Below are 20,772 nucleotides of genomic sequence, written 5' to 3'. Positions count from 1 at the left end.
CCAGGAAGGACCCCTGAGATTAAACAACACTGCAGCCAGGCTGGCCACATATGCGGGCGAGCCTATCAAGATCATGGGGACAACAATGACCCCTGAGAGTTACAGGCAGCAATCTGCCCAGCCAGCCTTAATTGTAGTTTCAGGCCAGGGACCAAGTTTGCTGGGATGCGATTGGCTCCAAGAGATCAAGTTAAATTGGCTGGAGCTTTTTAAGATAGATGAAGATTCACCCCATTACTTTGGGACTTTGCCACAGTGAAATAAAGAACAAAGAACCCCTCACACTCCCTTCACCCTCCAAACATCTCCATGCTCCATCCATGCTACTTCACATACTACATCCACCTCCTCAGACCCCTCATGCCCCCACACTAGGCTCTGCTCTTCCACACACAGCCTATGTCCTCTCATTTCCCCTACACTAAGCTGTGCCCTTCCACCTCTGCCCTCCAACTCCTTATGCCCTCTATGCCAAGTTCTGATATTTACGTGCCCATTGATCCACTGCATACTTTTTAGAGCCAATGAACAATATCATATAAATTAGGATGTGTAAAAAAAAGCTTTAAAAATGTAACCCTTTGATCACTTTTCCCTATACTTGAAAGAAAAATGTCTAAACAAGCTAATAAAAATGTCAATCATCCAGGCTTTTTGACATTTCAAAAACCACAAACACTTGGAATCACTTCCTTATGTCAACAAATATTGTGTAATTGACTGCAAAGAGCCTGAGCTGTCAATCAAACAGTGTTTCCTCTGGGGAGCAAATGGTTTTAATGAGGATTGGCAGAGAGCCCAAAGATCTATTTGAATAACAGAACACTGATTTCACTGGAAGAACTTTAACAATTAGAATCAAAAAGTGCATGGGACTGCTTTTCAGGTTAGGGCTGAGTTTCGACATAATGTACGTTAACTTTTATAGACTTCATTTCAAATTTTAGCATTCTACACAGAGGCTCCCTTAGACTGGCAATGAGGCTTAAGACCAAATGGTTCTATTGTAACTCTGAGGTGGTCCAGTTTCAAACTACAAACTTAGAGTGACCAGGAGCCTTTGAAAAAAATGCAATTAGAATCCAAATTGTTAACTGAAATTGATTTACAATACAAAATTGTCTAAATTGGGCCATACTTAGGTTTATGTGAGCCTATAGATCTGGGGGGAAATAATGTAAGATCCTGGTAGTATCTGGGAGTTGGGAGAATGATTTTGAGCAATTCCATAGCATTTTCTAGTGTTTTTCAATTTCCAATTATTGAAAATTTTAAATAACCCTACAGTTTAATTTCATGAGTCATTAAAGATGATAAAGGCATCCAGAGTTGTTTGCGTTATTTCATTTTCTATCTCTTAGTTATATTCTCATTAATAGCAAATATCAATTAATTATTAATGTTAATATTGAAGATGGATGTTTCTTTTTACAGTTAATTCAAGGTCTTATTACCACAGCAGACAGCTGCAATGAGGCAAGCCTGGCGCAAATGCTGTCACTTTCAGGCAACAGAGACATTTCATCTGTGACTGCTGAACTGTGTTCCCTGAATCCTTGGCAAAGTTATAGTCTTGCTGTAACAATCATCCAGAGCATTGATATCAGGTGCATCGCTTATAAGGTAAAGCAAAGACCATTTCATTTTATTTTCCTTTATGTTGTCTGTACTTCCATTCATTCTTTCTCCCTATTACCATATTGGTGTAAGAATTGTAGGCTACCTTGTAATTTCCTTCATAATAGAAAGCCTGGGGGATGTTTAGATACTTGACCAGCTGAGGGTGAGGGGTACGAATAGAGCATGGGGAAATAGGAAGTCGGGAGTTCCACTGCTGAGTTTTAACTTCACCACGTGCATGTAATGTTACCAACAGGCCCCCCATCTGAAAGCCAACTTGAATGACCGGCTTGGTTTCCGGTCAGATGGGGAGCAATGTGCAGGTGGCCACATGACCAGGTAGGTCCAAATCCTTGACCGGGGGAGAAGAACTGGGACAGGTGGATGGCTGATCCAGGAACTAGATGGTTGTCACAGGTCTGGTGGGAGAATTCTGAGGCATTGGTGGAGGAGGAAAATTGAATATGCTGTTTCAATTATCACCATGCACTTCAAGCATAGAATTTTATAAACTTAAGGAACCTATTCGGTCCATCATATCTGCTTTAGTCTATGACAGACTGATGAATCTGTAATTACTGTCATTGCAGGCATTCATGTCCCTTCTGTAATGGCCCTATGATAATGTCTTTAAAGATATGGGCTTGAATTCAGTAAGTAACCTCTGCTGGGTATATTTGGAATTGTGTACGTCTCCATTTGTTTATTTTCTACAGATCTGTCTCAGGGAATATGCATGACACACATGATATTGTATAGGCCATTCTCCTCTTAACTCCAGCATTGTGGCCTAGCTTTAATTGCTACAGGAATTCAAAGTGAACTTCAGTAACTTGTTTTTATATTGTTACCAGGCACTTCTACCAATGGTGGTCCCTCCTCAGGTAAATCAGATAATGCAGAATATCCTGGAGGTGTTTTCTGGACTCACTTCTTTCACCCATAGATCAGTGCAAGTTTTGGAGCTCATCCCCAAGCTTTTGAATACCGTCCGGAACATGAATCTTCCATCTATTTTTGAATTCAACGAGGTAGGCAGTTTGAGTTTTGTTTTTAATTGAAAGATTATCTCCGATTATCCAAATTTCAATTTATGGCTGGGCAACAAAGAACAAAGAAAATTACAGCACAGGAACAGGCCCTTTAGCCCTCCAAGCCAGTCATTAAAAAAAATTCTTTCATGTATCCACCAGGGTGGCATGGTGGCACAGTGGTTAACACTGCTGCCTCACAGCGCCAAGGACCTGGGTTCAATTCCATCCTTGGGTCACTGTCTGTGCAGAGTCTCCCCGTGTCTGCATGGGATTCCTCCAAGTGCTCCGGTTTTCTCCTACAGTCCAAAGATGTGTGGATTAGGTGGATTGGCCATGCTAAATTGCTGTATCATTGAATAACTTTAAAAATGAGAAACTGCATTTCCTTTCTGGTGAATGATGAGAAGGACAATCACCAGGTGACCTGTGCCATTCCCTTTCTGAGACTTCAGTTTCTATGTCACTAGTCTACATGGTGATATTGCATTTTCACTAAAATTAGTATGCAGGCTTGGGACAATCAATGGAGTCAAATTTGTGAAACATTTATTGTAATTATTGATATGCCAACATATAGAAACATAGAAAAACTACAGCACAAACAGGCTCTTTGGCCCACAAGTTGTGCCGAACACGTCCCTACTTTCTAGACCTACCTATAACCCTCCATCCTATTAAGTCCCATGTACTCATCCAGGAGTCTCTTAAAAGACCCTATTGAGTTCGCCTCCACCACCACTGACGGCAGCCAATTCCACTCGCCCACCACCCTCTGTGTGAAAAACTTACTCCTAACACCTCCCCTGTACCTACCCCCCAGCACCTTAAACCTGTGTCCTCTCGTAGCAGACATTTCCACCCTGGGAAAAAGCCTCTGAGAGTTCACCCAATCTATGCCTCTCAACATCTTATACACCTCTATTAGGTCTCCTCTCATCCTTCGTCTCTCCAAGGAGAAAAGACCGAGCTCCCACAACCTATCCTCAATCCAGGCAACATCCTTGTAAATCTCCTCTGCACCCTTTCAATCTTTTCCACATCCTTCCTGTAATGAGGCGACCAGAACTGAGCACAGTACTCCAAGTGGGGTCTGATGAGGGTCTTATATAGCTGCATCATTATCCCCGGACTCCTAAACTCAATCCCTCAATTGATAAAGGCCAGCACACCATACGCCTTCTTAACCACCTCCTCCATCTGCGGGGCCGATTTTAGAGTCCTATGGACCCGGACCCCAAGGTCCTTCTGATCCTCTACAGTACTAAGAGTCTTTCCCTTTATATTGTACTCCTTCATCCCATTTGACCTACCAAAATGGACCACAACGCATTTATCTGGGTTGAAGTCCATCTGCCACTTGTCCGCCCAGTCTTGCATCCTATCTATGTCCCTCTGTAACTTCTGACATCCCTCCAGACTATCCACAACCCCACCAACCTTCGTGTCGTCGGCAAACTTACCAACCCATCCCTCCACATCCTCATCCAGGTCATTTATGAAAATGACAAACAGCAAGGGTCCCAGAACAGATCCCTGGGGCACACCACTGGTGACCGACCTCCATTTAGAAAAAGACCCATCTATACCCACTCTCTGCCTCCTTTGGGCAAGCCATGCCCTCTCACTTTTTCTAGAAGCCTTACATGGGGGACCTTATCGAACGCCTTGCTAAAATCCATATAAACCACATCTACCGCCTTCCCTTCGTCAATGTGTTTAGTCACATTTTCGAAGAATTCCACCAGGCTCGTAAGGCACGATCTGCCCTTGACAAAGCCATGCTGAGTATTCTTGAGCATACTAAACCTCTCTAAATGCTCATATATCCTGCCACTCAGGATCTTCTCCATCAGTTTACCAACCACTGAGGTTAGACTCACCGGTCGGTAATTACCTGGGCTATCCCTATTCCCCTTCTTGAAAATAGGAACCACATCCGCAATCCTCCAATCCTCCGGCACCTCTCCCGTCTCCATCGACGATGCAAAGATCATCGCCAGAGGCTCTGCAATCTCTTCCCTCGCCTCCCACAGTAACCTGGGGTACATCCCATCCGGACCCGGCGACTTATCTATCTTGATGCCATTCAAAGATTCCAGCACAACCTCTTTCTTAAAGTCCACATACTCAATCCTTTCAGTCCACCACACGCCTGCAATACATCCACCCAGGTCCTTCTCCTCTGTGAAAACCGAGGCAAAATACTCATTGAGCACCTCTGCCATTTCTACTGGTTCCGTACAGACTATCCCGCCTTCACCTTTTATAGGCCCTACTCCATCACGTCTCATCCTTTTACTCTTCACATATTTATAGAACGCCTTCGGGTTCTCCTTAATCCTACCTGCCAGGGCTTTCTCGTGACCCCTTCTGGCTCTCCTAATTTCCTTCTTTTGTCCCTTCCTACAAGCCGTATCCTCTTCTAAATCCCTATCTTCGCCAAGCTCTCTGAGCCTTTTATACGCTTTCCTTTTCTTCTTGACTAGGTCCCGCATAGCTTTCGTGCACCACGGTTCCTTTAACCGACCAACACCTCCCTGTCTGCTCGGAACGTTGTCCTGTCGAACTCTAGACAGACATTCCTTGAAAAACTGCCACCTCTCTTCAGTACATTTCCCCGAGAATACCTCCTTCCAATTTACTCCTCTAATTTGCTGTCTAATGTCTTCATATTTCCCCTTACTCCATATAAACACTTTCCTAGCTTGCCTGATCCTCTCTTTTTCCAATGCAAGCCTAAAGGAGATAGAGTTATGATCGCTATCCCCAAGATGCTCTCCCACTGAGAGATCTGACATCTGTCCAGGTTCATTGGTCAGTATCAGATCAAGTACAGCCTCTCCTCTTGTAGGCTTGTCCACATGCTGTGTCAGGAAACCCTCCTGAACACACCTAACGAACTCTTCCCCATCCAATCCCCTTACCCTAGGGATATTCCAATCTATGTTTGGGAAATTACAGTCTCCCATCATAACAACTCTGCTATTATTGCATCTCTCCAGGATCTGTTTCCCTATCTGCTCCTCCACCTCCCTGTTACTATTGGGTGGCCTATAGAAAACTCCCAGCAAAGTGACCGGCCCCTTCCCACTCTGAACTTTCACCCACAGAGACTCGGTGGACAATCCCTCCACAGCGTACACCTTCTCTACAGCTGTGACACGGTAGCACAGTGGTTAGCACTGCTGCTTCACAGCTCCGGGGTCCCGGGTTCGATTCCCGGCTCGGGTCACTGTCTGTGTGGCGTTTGCACATTCTCCTCGTGTCTGCGTGGGTTTCCTCCGGGTGCTCCGGTTTCCTCCCACAGTCCAAAGATGTGCGGGTTAGGTTGATTGGCCAGGTTAAAAATTGCCCCTTAGAGTCCTGGGATGTGTAGGTTAGAGGGATTAGCGGGTAAATATGTGGGGGTAGGGCCTGGGTGGGATTGTGGTCGGTGCAGACTCGATGGGCCGAATGGCCTCCTTCTGCACTGTAGGGTTTCTATGATTTCTATGATTTCTATGACACTATCCCTGATCAGCAGTGCCACTCCACCCCTCTCTTGCCTCCCTCCCTGTCCTTCCTGAAACATCTGAATCCCGGCACCTGGAGTATCCAGTCCTGTCCCTGAGACATCCAAGTCTCAGTGATGGCCACCACATCACACTTCCAGGCATCGATCCACGCTCTGAGCTCATCCCCTTTATTCACTATACTCCTGGCATTAAAGTAAATACATCTCAATCCTTTGGTCTGAGCTCTCCCCTTCTCTATTCCCTGTCCATCCGCCCTCTTGCACTGCCTATAACCCTTCTCTGTTTGCGAGCTACCTTCCTCACTCTCAGTCACCTCATTTTGATCCCTTCCCCCCAACCTATCTAGTTTAAACTCTCCCCAGTAGCCTTAGCCAACCTTCCTGCCAGGATATTGGTCCCCCTGGGATTCAAGTGCCACCCGTTTTGTGTGTACAGGTCACACCTGCCCTTAAAGAGGTCCCAATGGTCCAGGAACCTGAATCCCTGCCCCTGCACCAGTCCCTCAGCCACACATTCAGCCTCCACGTCACTCCATTCCAATCCTCATCTTCCCATGGCACAGGCAACAATCCTGAGATTACTACCTTTGCTTTCCTCCTTCTCAGCTGTCTCCCTAATTCCCTCTACTCTCTTTTCATGACCCCTTCCCCCTTCCTACCCACATCAGCGGTACCAATATGTACCACTACCTCCGGCTCCTCTCCCTCCCACCTCAGGATTTCTGGGACTCGCCCAACGACATCCTGGATCCCAGCCCCAGGGAGGCAGACCACCATGCGAGACTCCCGCCTGCCTCCGCAAAATCGCCTGTCCGTCCCCTTGACTGTCGAGTCCCCGATTAATACTGCCTTCCTCCTCTTTTCTTTAGCCCTCTGAGTTACAGGGCCGGACTCCACCCCGGAGACACGGCCACTGCTGCTTCCCCCAGATGAGCTGTCCCCCCCAACAGTACTCAGGCAGGAGTACTTGTTGTGTAGGGGCACACCCACCGGGGTGCTCTCAATCACCCGAGCTTTACCCTTCCTGGCCGTCACCCACTTGGCCTCCTCCCGTGGCCCTGGTGTGACCACCTGATGATAGCTCTTGTCTATCACCTCCTCATTCTTCCTTAACAGCCTAAGATCCTCGAGCTGGTCCCCCTGGGATTCAAGTGCCACCCGTTTTGTGTGTACAGGTCACACCTGCCCCTAAAGAGGTCCCAATGGTCCAGGAACCTGAATCCCTAACACGGTCCCTCAGGATCCGCAGCTCGACACACCCCTCACAGATGTGGATGTCCGGGAGGCCAGGTGCCTCCAGGACCTCCCACATACTGCACTGCGAACAACACACTGGCTTCAGACTCATATTTCACCCTTTCTACCAAGGTACACAGAGAAAAGTAAATTAGAAATAAAAAAAACCCCACCCCTGCTCGCCCTTTCCCCCGAAGCCCTGTGAGCGTCTTTTTTAATCATATGGTCCAGGATGAATGAGCAGCTTGCATTATTAGAATAGATCTATTAACATTTAGACTGCCCACATGTTCTAGGAAATCCCAATCTCTTGAATCCACCAGTTGTTTGCTTTTAGCCCATGTACTATGGAAATGTAAGCAGGGGTGGTCCTTAAAGGCAGAATGAGATGGACTTAGAATGCATGTGTTTAAATGCCTGTAACAATGTCAGTAACCTTTGTGAGTCTCGGGTACAAGTAGTCACTTTGGATTAGTGTCAATAGTGGAGGCCTGGCTCAAATAATCAAGGAATGGACACCAATGTTCCTTGTTACATGTATTTAGGAAAGATAGGAAAGGAAAAATGTGGGTGTAGCAGTATTGATCAAATACACTGTTACATGCTGTATCACTACCTTTAACTTCTCCGTAAGCCATGGATGGATCTATTTTGCTGAGTTTTTGTTTATTATTTGAAAAGTTTGAATTTTCTTTTAACTGTTTCTCACTGTCAATTTATCACCAAAAGTTTATTCAACTCTCCACTCATACCTATATAATTGGCTTTGTTTAAGATTTTGGTTCTGGATTGAATACATTGCTCTCTAACTTTATATGGAATTTTTATGATCACTTTTGTTGCCAGAGGACCTTTTACTGTGACATGACTAATTAAGCCTACCTCATAATACTTGGTCTAAAATAACTTTGTCCCTGGTTGGCTCCATACTCTATTGATCCAGGAAACTGTCATTGGACCATACTAAATTCCTCTTCCTGACTACCTTTACCAATTTTATTTGTCTAATCTGAATGAAAATTGAAGTTCCCCATGATAATTATTTGTCTTTATTACAATTATATTCCAATTATATCTTGCTTCATGCTCTGTGCAACAGGCAATGGTATAACTATTGTTAGGAAGTTTATGACCACTCCTGCCAGTGTTTCTAATCTTTATATTCTTAATCTCCACCCAGCCTAGTTCTTCCTGATCTTCTTTATCAAGACCCGTTTTCATTACTATCCTTCTGTCATCCTTTACTATTGGAGCCAGAAGAGGTTCGACTTCTGTCCCTCACTGCATTGCTGTCTGAATTAGAAATCAACATCGTATACAATGTTTTTCTTTTTATTCTGATGGTTTGAAAAATGATTGACATTGTCTTTTATCTTTGTCTAGAATGTTCAAGGAAGGTCTGTGAGAATTTCTGCGAGTTCTTCTTTCCAAACTCTCTCCCAAGCAATTTGTAAAACAAAGTCATCCAGTTTATTCAGCAGTGGCATGATGTACTCAGAGTTACCCCAAATTGATGAACTCACTGAGGAAGATTTAATCAAATACAACGTTCCTACAAATGCCAGTAAGAGACACTTGGTTGAATGGAAAGATGGCTGTGTTTATGTGCTGGCGTCCTAGATTGTAGCCGCAACAAGCTTTTTCTCATCAGATTTAAATGTCATTACTTCATAGAGATAAAAAGAAAAAAAAGCTACAATATATATTGTAAACAGTTGATACTCAGAAAGTTGTGTAGACCGGGAATAGAACACACAATCGGCAGTATTTCACGTGCCCCTGGGAGTGGGTTGGCAGGCAGGCCAGGTGCCAAAAGTTGGCATAATTCCATAGGTCCCTTTCCCACCGCTTACCAGCTTGCCCCCAACTACGCTGCAAATTAAGGAATGCTGGGCAAGGCACCAGGTGGTACATCCACCCTTGGGCAAGTCCTTAAGTGACAAATTCATGGCCACTTAAGGGTATCATGCCTCCCCCAGTCCCACTGCTATATTTCCTACATTGGATGGAGACCAGAGATCAGTTTGAATCATGTCAAGTTCTGCTCATTGGTTTATAGGTGGGAATAACCTTTTACAGGCACCTGGCTGCATCATCGTGTTCTTCAATCTCCGCTTGGTCACTGTGAGGCATCATTGACCACAAGAAAGTCAGACCCTATTCCATTCAAAAAATGAAAAGCTTAATGAAAATAAATTGGATGCTTAAATGTCCAGAATCAATTCATCCTGCCCATTTTTCTGAAGTGATTTTAATAATATTGATCCTCAATTGTTCTAGCTTGGCTATCTGTGCTGGCCTCACAGTCAATTGTCACTTCAAATGAATATTATTCTTTGATATGAGATGTAAAAAGGCTTATTAATGGCCCCCTTTTTTTTGCTCCACCAGCTCCCTACTGCATGGGCTTTTATCAGGATATTTTAAAAGCACCAAATGGGCCTTTGCTGTGGACTTTCCTGAAACCACTGCTACTTGGCGAAATACTGTATGCTCCAAGCACGGCAGAGGTCCGGAAATTGATGGAGAAGGTAAGAGAGTTTAATCTGCTGGAACCAATGGCTTTCCGCAGGTTAAGTTTGCATTTGATATTTGGGGCTAGAATTTTGCATTGTACCATAATCCAAGATAGGAGATGGTGGATCGAAGAGGATGGACTCAACAGAAATGAAGATCAGGAGAGATGTAAAATTGGCTGTATAGTCACTATCACCTGATTGACACCGTCGCACTGAGTGGAAATCTCCTTTAGGAGTTTACATGCGTGCAGTGCCCTTTATTAATTACATGTGCCAACTGTTAACCTGTTGCTCTGTCCCTCTGCTGTTTTGCTTCTGAATATAAGTAATACGCTTAAGCAATTTAAATATATATGTAATATAACAATGTGACTATATTGATGCTGTTGATCATAATGGTGGCACGGTGGCACAGTGGTTAGCACTGCTGCCTCACAGCACCAGGGACCTGGGTTCGATTCCCAGCTTGGGTCATTGTCTGTGTGGAATCTGCATGTTCTCCCCATGTGTGTAGGTTTCCTCCAGGTACTCCGGATTCCTCCCACAGTCGAAAAGATGTGCTGGTTAGGTGCATTGGCCATGCTAAATTCTCCCTCAGTGTACCTGAACAGGTGCCGGAGTGTGGCGACTAGGGGATTTTCACAGTAATTTCATTGCAATGTTAATGTAAGCCTACTTGTGACTAATAAATAAACTTTTACTTTACTTTATAAATTTCACAGCTGGAGGAAAGCATAGCTGAAACACACTTGAACTGATTGATTTTGCACATGTGAAATTGTAGGGAAAGAATGGGTACAGTAACCTCGTAGTTACGTTACTGGACTGATAATCCAAAGGCCTGGAGTAATAATCTGGCGACATGAGTTCAAATCCCACCATGAAGCAGGGGAATTTAAATTCAATTATTCAAATAAATCTGGGGGAAAAACAATGCTCCTATCAGTAACGCGACAATGAAACTGTCAGATTGTTTTTTTAAAGAATATTTTTATTGAAAGTTTTCCAGTTTACCCAAAATGCAACAAATCCCACAAATCTAATACAATACAGAGTAATAATTATTCCACATAAACATACAGAAACAAATGATTTCAAACAAATGGTTCAAATTATCAAACATTGCAATCATTGTAGTCAGTGCCTCTTCTGGTATGGATGAAGAAAGGATACCAAAAGAGTGGAGGGGGTCTCAGGATAACAGGATAAAACCACAAGTACATGGCCCCATGGTGCATGCCCTCCTCCACAGGATAACAGAGACAAAGCTACACAATATGCAGAATTCCTTATGGGTAATATGCAATCAATTGGACCTAACTTATCATCCCAGGACCTTCAAGCATTGACAGGATAACCCTGAAAAAGGGGAACACCAGGATACCACCATTGGTACAAGATGTGGCATGGCAGCCTCATGCACAGGAACCAGTAAGCCAAAGATTCATACACCTTGCCTAGGCTCGCAACACAACAAATCTCCCTCCTCAGTATCAGAGGGACTGATCCTATTTACCACCCAGGAAACCCTACTGACAAAGAGAAGGTGAATCGTCAAGACACCCGTCCATTGGGTGTCTCGAGGAGAAATACAACTCTCCTCCTCCCTACAAGATAATCTTTTTGATTTGATTTGATTTATTATTGTCACGTGGAAAGTATTGTTTCTTGCGCTATATAGACAAAGCACACCAAACATAGAGAAGGAAAGGAGAGAGCGCAGAATGTAGTGATACAATCATAGCTTCGGTGTAGAGAAAGATCAACTTAATGTGAGGTAGGTCCATTCAAAAGTCTGATGGCAGCAGGGAAGAATTTGTTCTTGAGTCAGTTGGTACGTGACCTCAGATTTTTGTATCTTTTTCCCAACGGAAGAAGGTGGAAGAGTGTATGTCTGGGGTGCGTGGGGTCCTTAATTATGCTGGCTGCTTTTCCGATGCATTGGAAAGTGTAGACAATGGATGGGAGGCTGGTTTGAGTGATGGACTGGGCTTCGTTCACGACCCTTTGTAGTTTTTTGCAGTCTTGAACAGAACAGGAGCCATACCAAGCTGTGATGCAATCAGAAAGAATGCTTTCTATAGTGCATCTATTAAAGTTGGTGAGAGTCGTAGTGGACATGCCAAATTTCCTTAGCCTCCTGAGAAAGTAGAGGCGTTGATGGGCTTTCTTAACTATAGCGTCCGCATGGAGGGACCAGGACAGGCTGTTGGAGATCTGGACAGCTAGAAACCTGAAACTCTCTACCATTTCCACTTCATCCCCATTGATGTAGAGAGGGCACAGTAAGAAGTCTCACAACACCAGGTTGAAGTCCAACAGGTTTATTTGGTAGCACGAGCTTTCGGAGCGCTGCTCTCACCTGATGAAGGCCAGTGCTCCGAAAGCTCGTGCTACCAAATAAACCTGTTGGACTTCAACCTGGTGTTGTGAGACTTCTTACTGTGCCCACCCCAGTCCAATGCCAGCATCGCCACACCATGATGTAGAGAGGGGCATGTCCTCCATTATGCTTCCTGAAGTGGAGACTATCTCCTTCGTTTTTTTGACATCGAAGGAAAGATTATTGTTATCGTACCAGTTCACCAGATTTCCTTTTTATTTCCTGTACTCCATCTCGTCATTGTTTGAGATCTGACCCACTACGGTGGTGTCATCAGCAAACTTGAAAATCGAGTTGGAGGGAAATTTCTGGGATTAACTACATTTCAGAGCCTATATTAGCACCCCATCAGTCCCACAGCCAACAGGATACTACATCCCCAGGGGGAACAAAGTCTCAAGAAGAAGAACAGTCCAAAAGCCCCCAGTAGGGGACATCTTGGGGAAGCCAACCTACTCCCCTGCCTAACAAGTTCTCCACCTGAATCGAATAAGCATAGCCACTACTGCCCACTAATTGTTGTTTGAAAAGCCCTAATTCATTAATGTCCTTGTAGGGACAAAAAAACATTGTTGTCCTTACCCAGTGTGACTCCAGAGCCACACCAATGTAGTTGACTCTTAAATGCCCTTTGAAATGATTGAGGGAACCACTTAGTTGTACCTTAGTGGCAGTGAGGGGTAAACAATGAATTCCAACCTTCCCAGCCACACTCACATCACATGATAATTAAAATGATATACATCGGTGTGAAAATTATTTAAAGCAATATAAACAGAAACAGTACAAGAAACTGACTTTTATCTCCTTAAAAACAAACAAGTACCGATACAAGATACTGCAGGCATTCTGATATCTGGCCCTCCTGTTGATGACAAGATTTTAACTGATGAAATGTTGTGGGTGGGATTTTACGCCTCGCTCAGGCGAGACTGGAAATTCCTGCCCGAGGTCAATGGAGATTTCCGTTGTTGGACCCTTGCCCGCTCCGATTCTGTGGCGGGTGAGGTGGTAGAGTTCTGGCCTGTGTGTCTGATTATATGCAAACTCAGGTTTAACTATCCAGTCCAATCTCTAATCCAGCCCATACTCCCAGAACAAAAATTAAAATAGTGAGACCCCATTTTATGAATTGGACTTGCAGAGTAGGACTTCCCCCAACACTGCACCACCCATCCTAGAGTGAAAATCTATGCCTAAGGATGTGAATTTGGTTTTACTCTATTTTTGGGAATTACGGCAACTTACAATTATATAAAGAACCACCTAATTATTTTAAACACGTGGATTATATTGCTCGGCATAGTCTTTATGGGGTCATGGTGAAATAAAAATACACACTCCTACAAAGCATTGGTGTGGATTACATCATTCCTGATTGATTTATGGCCTATCTTTGTTATTTTAGATCACTCATAATTTTCTTCCTGTGTGAAATTGTGAGGGAGTGACAATTGCTACCCAGTGGTTTTCACAGACAGCTGTCCTGACTGTGGCTTGATCAGAATAATACATGCACGTGTGCAGTATAAGAGGGGGTCAGATTAGCTCAGTCGGCTGGACAGCTGGTTAGTGAGGTAGTGCGATGCTAACAGCGTGGGTTCAGTTCCGGTATTGGCTGAGGTTATTCATGAAGGCCTGCCTTCTCAACTTTGTCCTTTGCCTGAAGTGTGGCGATCCTCAGTCAGCCTATGGTCATCTTTGCAGTATAGAGTAAGTGCATGATATGTTCTTCAACATGAAACAGGCATTAGGAGATTTGCTACCACCTGAACAATCTGTTCTATTTCTCTTTTCATTGACATTAATGGAAAGGAGAATTGATATTCTCCTAAGCGAATATCAGACTTTCACAGGCAGCAGAGCTGTTACCCACCTGTTGTATAGTCCAGTCAAAGTGAAAGCTCCAGCCTTTTCTTAAAGTATACAGTTTAACTTATTTATAACCTATGGGAATGTTTCTTTTGTTTATCATTGCGAGTGATACCATAAATATTTTCTTTATGTTTACGTGTTCAGTTTCATTACAAATGGTAAAGAGAGGCGATCTTTCCCAGTTTGTGTGAGAACACAGCTGTGGAGACGATCAAGTTCGATGCTGAATGGGCACAACTTGTGGGCCAGAGGAGAAGACCCCATTCGGATCTCACAGAGATCTTAAATAATGTCCCAAATAAACCTAGGGGCTCCAGTAGGTATTTTGAGGTTGGCCATTTTAGCCTCTCAACACAAGGAAAAATGGGACAGACATGCAACATGCATGCTTCATCCATCTCTCCATGAAAGTTGCAATTGGAGCTCCACAACAAACATAGGATCACATCTGGATCTTCAACTGATTTCATATTACAAGCTGCGATGAGAATGGTGTGGTTGCAAATCTTATCGTTGTTTTCTTTCTTTTATTCAGGCCAACACCACGTTCAGCATAGTTGAAGAGCTGATAGGCTATTCTGAAGTCTGGCTGAAATCCTCAAAACTTCTGAAGAGTAACGAAAATAGGATGCTAAGTCAGCTTCAGGTATTTGAAAAAATCACACCTCCTTTGTGAGTCGCTTGTGTCCATCGGATGAACAATCACTAAAGTCATCCTTGCGTCTTTACCCAACCCCCAGTTTCTTAAACCTGGCCCCCTACTCACCTTTCTGGGCCCTGCCACCTTAATCCCAGCAATAGCTTAGACTTTGTCAGGACTGCCTGGCATACCAGAAGTGGCCAGCACTCCTGCCTGGTGCTGCAAGGACTACAGGGCTGCCAGCCATCTGATTGGTGGGGAGCTTTCTGGGACAGGATAGTAATAGAAGGTTCATCTTCGAACAATTAACTCCGCTCCCAACATTGAATTGAAATTCACCATCGCCTTAGCTAGGTGACTAGGGAACACAGCACCCAGAGAAATCAAGCCCCATATCTGATGATGAAGTCAACTTTTCCTCTGTGTTTGACATTTTTACCCTGTTTGTTTACAATCTGATGGTTTGTCATCTTTTTGCCAAATTCATATAACATCATTCTGATTCTGAAATGGTGATAGCTCTTTTAATTGTCCCCTCTCCCTACACAAAACATAAATTTCTTAACATTTTTGAATACTGATAATGACTTTTCAAAAATATGTATCACTTACCGGTACAATTCTTTTTATAACCCTTCAGTTTTCTATGCAAACCATAGAAATCATAGAAACCCTACAGTACAGAAAGAGGCCATTCGGCCCATCGAGCCTGCACCGACCACAATCCCACCCAGGACCTACCCCCATATCCCTACATAGAACCATAGACCCATTGAAAATTACAGCTCAGAAACAGGCCTTTTGGCCCTTCTTGTCTGTGCCGAACCATTTTTTGCCGAGTCCCACTGATCTGCACTTGGACCATATCCCTCCACACCCCTCTCATCCGTGAACCCGTCCAAGTTTTTCTTAAATGTTAAAAGCATTTACCACTTTATCCGGCAGCTCATTCCACACTCCCACCACTCTCTGCGTGAAGAAGCCCCCCCTAATATTCCCTTTAAACTTTTCTCCTTTCACCCTTAACCCATGTCCTCTGGTTTTTTTTCTCCCCTAGCCTCAGTGGAAAAAGCCTGCTTGCATTCACTCTATCTATCCCCATCAAAATCTTATACACCTCTATCAAATCTCCCCTCATTCTTCTACGCTCCAGGGAATAAAGTCCCAACCTATTCAATCTCTCTCTGTAACTCAGCTTCTCAAGTCCCGGCAACATCCTTGTGAACCTTCTCTGCACTCTTTCAACCTTATTTACATCCTTCCTGTAACTAGGTGACCAGAACAACATAATACTCTAAATTCGGCCTCACCAATGCCTTATATAACTTTATCATAACACTCCACCTTTTATATGCGATACTCCGATTTATTAAGGCCAATGTACCAAAGGCACTCTTTACGACCCTATCCACCTGTGACGTCACTTTTAGGGAATTCTGTACCTGTATTCCCAGATCCCTCTGTTCAACTGCACTCTTCAGAGTCCTACCATTTACCCTGTACGTTCTACTTTGGTTTGTCCTTCCAAAGTGCAATATCTCACACTTGTCTGCGTTAAATTCCACTTGCCATTTTCCAGCCCATTTTTCTAGTTGGCCCAAATCCCTCTGCAAGCTCTGAAAACCTTCCTCACTGTCCACTACACCTCCAATCTTTGTATCATCAGCAAATTTGCTGATCCAATTTACCACATTATCATCCAGATCATTGATATAGATGACAAACAACAATGGACCCAACACCGATCCCTGCGGCACACCACTAGTCACAGGCCTCCACTCAGAGAAGCAATCCTCCACAACCACTCTCTGGCTTCTTCCATTGAGCCAGTGTCTAATCCAATTTACTACCTCCTCATGTATACCCAGCGACTGAACCTTCCTAACTAATCTCCCATGAGGGACCTTGTCAAAGGCCTTGCTGAAATCCAGGTAGACAACATCCACCGCCTTCCCTTCATCCACTTTCCTGGTAACCTCCTCGAAAAACTCTAATAGATTGGTCAAACATGACCTACCACGCACAAAGCCATGTTGACTCTCCCTAATAAGTCCCTGTCTATCCAAATCTTTGTAGAAACCTATCCGTTATCACACCTTCCAATAACTTGCCCACCACCGACGTCAAACTTACTGGCCTATAATTTCCCGGATTTCTTTTGGAACCTTTTTTAAACAACGGAACAACATGAGCCACCCTCCAATCATCCGACACCTCCCCCGTGAATACTGACATTTTAAATATGTCTGCCAGGGCCCCTGCAAGTTCAACACTAGCTTCCCTCAAGGTCTGTGGGAATACCCTGTTCGGTCCTGGGGATTTATCCACTCTGATTTGCCTCAAGACAGCAAGCACCTCCTCCCCTTTAATCTGTAAATGTTCCATGACCTCCCTACCTGTTTGCCCTATTTCCGTAGACTCCATGCCCATTTCCTCAGTAAATACGGATGCAAAAAAACCATTTAGTATCTCCCCCATCTCTTTTGGTTCCATACACAGTCTACCACTCTGGTCTTCAAGAGGACCAATTTTATCCCTCACTATCCTTTTGCTCCTAACATACCCATAGAAGCTCTTTGGATTTTCCTTCACTCTGTCTGCCAAAGCAACCTCATGTCTTCTTTTAGCCCTCCTGATTTCCCTCTTAAGTAGCTTCTTGCACTTTTTATACTCCTCGAGCATCTGATGTGTTCCTTGCTGCCTGTACATTTCATACAACTCTCTCTTCCTCTTAATCAGTGTTACAATCTCCCTTGAGAACCAAGGTTCCTTATTTCTATTTACTTTGCCTTTAATCCTGACAGGAACATACAAACTCTGCACTCTCAAAATTTATCCTTTGAAGGCCTCCCACTTTCCATTTACATCCTTACCAGAGAACAGCCTGTGCCAATCCACACTTCCCAAATCCCTTCTCATTTCATCAAATTTGGCCTTTTTCCAGTTCAGAACTTCAACCAGAGGACCAGATCTATCCTTATCCATGATCAGATTGAAACTAATGGCATTATGATCACTGGATCTAAAGTGTTCCCTCACACTCACGTCCATCACCTGCCCTAACTCAATTCCCAATAGGAGATCCAATATCGCATCCTCTCTAGTTGGCACCTCTATATACTGATGTAGAAAATGTTCCTGAACACATTTTACAAACTCTACCCCATCTCAATCTTCAACAGCATGCGAGTCGCAATCTATATGTGCAACATAGAAAATAGGTGCAGGAGTAGTAGGCCATTCGGCCCTTCGAGCCTGCACCATCATTCAATATGATCATGGCTGATCATGCACTTTCAGTATCCTACTCTCGGTTTCTTTCCATACTCCTTGAACCCTTTAGCCACAAGGGCCACGTCCAGCTCCCTCTTGAACATATCTAATGAACTGGCCCAACAGCTTTCAGTGGTAGAAAATTCCATAGGTTCACAACTCTCTGAGTGAAGAAGTTCTTACTCATCTCAGTCCTGAATGGCTTACCCCTTATTCTTAGATTGTGACCCCCTAGTTCTGGACTTCCCAAACATAGGGAACATTCTTCCCGCATCTAGCCTGTACCATCAGGATTTTATATGTTTCCATGAGATCCCTTCTCATTCTTCTAAATTCCAGTGAGTACAAGTCCAGTCGATCCAGTCTTTCTTCATATGTCAGTCCTGCCATTCCTGGAATCAGTCTGGTGAACCTTTGCTGGACTCCCTCAATAGCAAGAATGTCCTTCCTCAGACTAAGAGACCAAAGCTTCACACAATATTCAAGGTGTGGCCGCACCAAGGCCCTGTATAACTGCAGCAAGGTATCCTAACTCCTATACTCAAATCCTCTTGCTATGAAGGCCAGCATGCCATTAGCTTTCCTCACCGCCTGCTGTACCTGCATGCCAACTTTCAGCGACTGTTCCACCATGACACCCAGGTAATGTTGCACTTCCCCTTTTCCTAAACTGCCACCATTCAGATAATAATCTTCCTTCCTGCTTTTGCCACCAAAGTGGATAACCTCACATTGATCCACATTATATTGTATTTGCCCACTCAGTCAGTCTGTCCAAGTCACCCTGTCCAAGTCACTCTGCAGCCTCTTAGCATCGTCCTCACAGCACACACTGCCACCCAGCTTGGTGTCGTCTGCAAATTTGCAGGAAAGATTATGTTTAACAATTGTGAAATTCAGGCCAAAACAGAAAGTTTTTGATGTCAGATTCTTCTGTGTTTTGATGGTGCTACTGGAATTATTTGTCAATGCTTATTTGCCTTTATGCTTTTCCTCAATAGTATATTTCTAATTTTAATGCACCAATTGGCTAATTTTTGTATATATTTGTGACAAATCTAATAATCAAGATTAACACAAATAGAACTTTTGTTTTGTTTTAGGCGGCTTTACAGAACAATTTTATACGCAGTTTCATTCAGACTCAACTGGATATTGACGTTGATCAACTTTTGGAAAATTTACAAGAATACGGTACACTTTGGTTTTGTAGATGTCTCTGTTGTCCTCTTTTACGTTAGTTTATTTGTGATTGTGCATCAGCACTCTGCTGAATATATTTCTGCTGTATTGGTTCTGAGATTCTTGCAGCCTCTGCAAGTGCCAAGACAAGCCCCAGTACCATGTTTCAAAAGACACTCCCTCTACTGGGCTACCCAATGATATATGTGGAGGAAAGTGAGGTGAGAAGCTGGGAGTGCAGTGTCTTGTCTTATTTGAATGGTTATGGTAGACCTCTATCTACTCCATGGAGTCCCAATTTCACATGATATTTGGAAATAACCAGAAATCCATGTTAGTTTGGAGACCTGATGCAATGGGGCAAATGGGATCAAAGGTTATGGAGAGAAAGCAGGAGTAGGCTATTGAGTTGGACGATCAGCCATGATCATGATGAATGGTGGAGCAGGCTCAAAGGGTCGAATTGCCTCCTCCTGCTCCTATCTTCTATGTTTCTATGGTGTAATTTTCACCTTCACCAATTGGGCGGTAATCTGGTAGCGAGGATTGCCTGCCTTTGTAGATCCTGCTGAATTCTCAACTCAATTAAATCAATGAGAATCATTAAAAGCTTGAAGGCCCCGATGGAAACTGGGGGAGGTGTCAAATAGAGTAGGTAAAGAGAAGGGAATTTGAGACAGAAGAATAATGACGGACAGGATTAGGTGGGCACAAAGAGAAATATAAGAGTCAGCTGTTGTTTCGTCCTGAGTTCTGGTCTTGGTTGGGGCCTCTCTGGGGTGACTAGTTACCCTGAGAATACTATTGTTGGCAATTTTCATATAAACCATTATTATTTATTTACAGAAAGATATGTACATCTGCTTCCCAACAGATCGTGGTGACGTTGCATCATAGTTACTGCAGTTAGTTGTTACATCAATATCAGGTGCTCCTGACATTAATCCTTTACACTACATCTGCATTTCCCCCCAACTTCCCAGTCTTTATCCCAACTATATACATATATCTATACCTCCCCAAAGTCTCAGACTCTCCTTGATCAGATCCTCATGAATTTCAAGGTTGAAGACAAACTGCACTCATTGTTTGATAGGAATGTTTTTCACCTGGGTGGTAGCAGAGCTTCTATTTGTTTCTGGTTCCTTGTCTCCATCCGGAGTGAAGTAATATGTTCAAGGTTTCACTGGTTTCCATATCATTGATGTTCAGGCTCTTCAGTTCCTTCTGATATTTTCCTGGAATCGATTCTCAATTCTGAGCCACAAGAACTAAAATGTTCGCGGTTGGATCTCCAATTTGATTTGAGTTGATTGATCTCAGTTAGTGGTAGCCTTTATGTCTCTGTGTTGGAGACAGGAAAAACAGCCAAAATCCCAGTGCACTATAACAGGCTGGATTTACCATGGAATCCATCAAGTGTTTTGTGGCAGTAGGAGGTGGCCTGCCATTGGCTGGTGGTGGGAGCTTCTGGTCCCACCGTTGTCAATGGGGTT

At 43.8% G+C, this 20,772-nt stretch overlaps 1 protein-coding gene across 1 annotated transcript in view; it reads left to right on the top strand.

Moving 5' to 3' along the window:
- The first annotated feature begins 1,542 nt into the window (after positions 1-1,542).
- LOC144480835 (ATP-binding cassette sub-family A member 13-like) overlaps positions 1,543-20,772 on the top strand; it is a 141,857-nt gene continuing 122,627 nt past the window's right edge. The window contains exons 1-7 of the mRNA XM_078200460.1: positions 1,543-1,623; positions 2,475-2,651; positions 8,788-8,968; positions 9,796-9,935; positions 14,717-14,827; positions 19,198-19,288; positions 19,406-19,497. Of these exons, the coding sequence (XP_078056586.1) occupies positions 2,487-2,651; positions 8,788-8,968; positions 9,796-9,935; positions 14,717-14,827; positions 19,198-19,288; positions 19,406-19,497 (780 nt within the window). The 5' untranslated portion in view covers positions 1,543-1,623; positions 2,475-2,486. The remainder of the gene's footprint in view (positions 1,624-2,474; positions 2,652-8,787; positions 8,969-9,795; positions 9,936-14,716; positions 14,828-19,197; positions 19,289-19,405; positions 19,498-20,772) is intronic.

Source organism: Mustelus asterias, chromosome 2, assembly GCF_964213995.1.
Source record: "Mustelus asterias chromosome 2, sMusAst1.hap1.1, whole genome shotgun sequence".
Classification (NCBI taxonomy): Eukaryota; Metazoa; Chordata; class Chondrichthyes; order Carcharhiniformes; family Triakidae; genus Mustelus; species Mustelus asterias.
This window is presented reverse-complemented; position numbering and strand designations above follow the sequence as displayed.